At 42.3% G+C, this 2,500-nt stretch overlaps 1 protein-coding gene across 1 annotated transcript in view; it reads left to right on the forward strand.

Moving 5' to 3' along the window:
* vclb (vinculin b) overlaps positions 1–2,500 on the forward strand; it is a 103,627-nt gene that overhangs the window by 45,674 nt on the left and 55,453 nt on the right. Inside the window, exon 2 of the mRNA XM_056468950.1 lies at positions 1,151–1,221. Coding sequence (XP_056324925.1) covers positions 1,151–1,221 — 71 coding nt within the window. The remainder of the gene's footprint in view (positions 1–1,150; positions 1,222–2,500) is intronic.

The raw sequence follows: 2,500 nt of genomic DNA on the forward strand, positions 1-2,500 counted from the left end.
TGCTATACCGTTCCTGAGGTCCGTGTAAGATGTTTTTATTTCTGTTTTTTAGGACAGCAGTATCTCCAGCAGAAAAGATATCTAAAGACGCCATTTTAAATAGTAAAAAAGAAATCTTTGTTTTTGATTCATTGATTCATTTGAATTATTTAGCTGGACATGTTTACTGTTCCAAAATATTATAAATGATTCTCAGTATAAATATTTTGTGTTCAAAAAGGAAAAACCTTTTAGTTTTTTACACAGACATTTAAAAAGAATATACTTTAGTGCAGTAATCACAATACTGTGACACCGTTATATTTTTATCCAAAGTAATCATACCATCAGAGTCTTATACCGGCCCATGCCTAATCGCCTTGCAGCAAGAAGGTCGCTGGTTCGAGTCCCGGCTGGGTCAGTTAGCATTTCTGTGTGGAGTTTGCATGTTCTCCCCATGTTGGCGTGGGTTTCCTCTGGGTGCTCCGGTTTTACCACAGTCCAAACACATGCACTATAGGGGAATTGATGAACTAAATTGACCTTAGTCTATATATGTATATCTCTATACTGCGTGAGTACTAATTAAATGACATCATAATGATGTCATCTGGGAGAATATTGTTGACTCTGGCTTTGGGCTTTCTGAGAGACACCAAGTGAACCACAGAAGCTGGAGAGAAACCAGACATGAGATCATTTGGAGCTGTGTGTGTGTGTGCGTGCATGTGTGTGCGTGCGTGTGTGTGTGTGTGTGCGCGCATACGTGTGTGTGTGCGAGCAAGTGTATGCATGTTTTATGCTCACAAATGTATGTGTGTGTGTGTGTGTGTGTGTGTGCGCATACGTGTGTGAGAGCAAGTGTATGCATGTTTTATGCTCACAAATGTATGTGTGTGTGTGCATACGTGTGTGAGAGCAAGTGTATGCATGTTTTATGCTCACAAATTTGTGCGTGTGTGTGTGAGAGAGAGAGAGAGAGAGAGAGAGAGAGTGTGTGTGCTTGTGTGTTTGTGTGTGTGAGAGAGAGAGTAAATATGCACGTTTACAATTACACCCCTTGATTTTGAGAGTGTGTTTTGAGTGTGTTGATGCAGTGTGTGTGACTATACTCTGTGTGTGTGTGTGTGTGTTTAATATGTGTGCGTTTTGTTTTGTTTTTGTAATGCAGGTGGGCAAAGAGACAGTTCAGACCACTGAGGATGCCATCATGAGGAGAGACATGCCTCCTGCCTTCATAAAGTAAGACACACACACACACACACACACACTCTCTCTCTCTCGCTGTCGCACTGTGTGTGTGGTACCATATGAATAATGGCAACATCTATTGCTCTGTGTGTGTGTGTGTGTGTCTGTGTGTGTGTGTGTGTGTGTGTGTCAACCAGTAGAGCATTACAATAGGATCAGCAAGGTTAATTGGTTGTACTGACAGACACACACTGACACTGATAAAAGGTAAACCTTGAACACAGTTTGGATAATAGGACCTTTCATTTGCATTCTGATGACAGAGAAAATGTGTGTGCGTGCGTGTGTGTGTGTGTGTGTGTGTGTGTGTGTGTGAGAGAACATGTGCATATATATATGTATGTATGTATGTATGTGTGTGTGTGTGTGTGTGTGTGTGTGTGTGTGTTGAGGGATGAAGTGCTCTATTGCAGGTGTGTTGGCTAATAAATCAGGTTTGGACATGTTGGATCTGCTGCGCTCATGAGAAACACAACTACACTTGCTCCTGCACACGACACATTCAGTCAATAATAAACTTAGACACACACACACACGCACACACACACACACGCAAACACATGTACACATGCAAACACGCGCACACATGCATGCACACATACACACACACATACTGTATACAAACACACACATATACATACACAAAATCTCACATTCACACACACACACACACACACACCCACACATACACACTCACACACAAACTTGCACGCCCACACACACACACATACAATCTGCAAGAACCATATACACACATGCAGACACACAAACACATGTACACATGCATGCACACATACACGCATACTACATACATGAAACTACACACACACACACACACATACTTGCACAGCCGACCACATACACACATGCAAAACTAGTACAGATACACACGAACTCACAAAACCATATACATGCGCACACACACGCACACGCACACGCACACACACACACACACACATACTTGCACAGCCGACCACATACACACATGCAAAACTAGTACACATACACACGAACTCACAAAACCATATACATGCACACGCACACACACACACACACACACACACACACACACACACACAGAAAAACAACATCTCTGTCTTCCGTCCACTCAGTGTTGTTTAGGGAATAACAAATAAATCAGCAACAGGAAATAGCTGAAACTCTTCACATTCAGTACTGAGGCGATTATAAGCTGCTGTTTCACCATCAGAACTGCTTCATCATCACACACACACACACACACACACACACACACACACACACACACACA

Source organism: Danio aesculapii, chromosome 12 (assembly GCF_903798145.1).
Source record: "Danio aesculapii chromosome 12, fDanAes4.1, whole genome shotgun sequence".
In the NCBI taxonomy this organism is placed as follows: domain Eukaryota; kingdom Metazoa; phylum Chordata; class Actinopteri; order Cypriniformes; family Danionidae; genus Danio; species Danio aesculapii.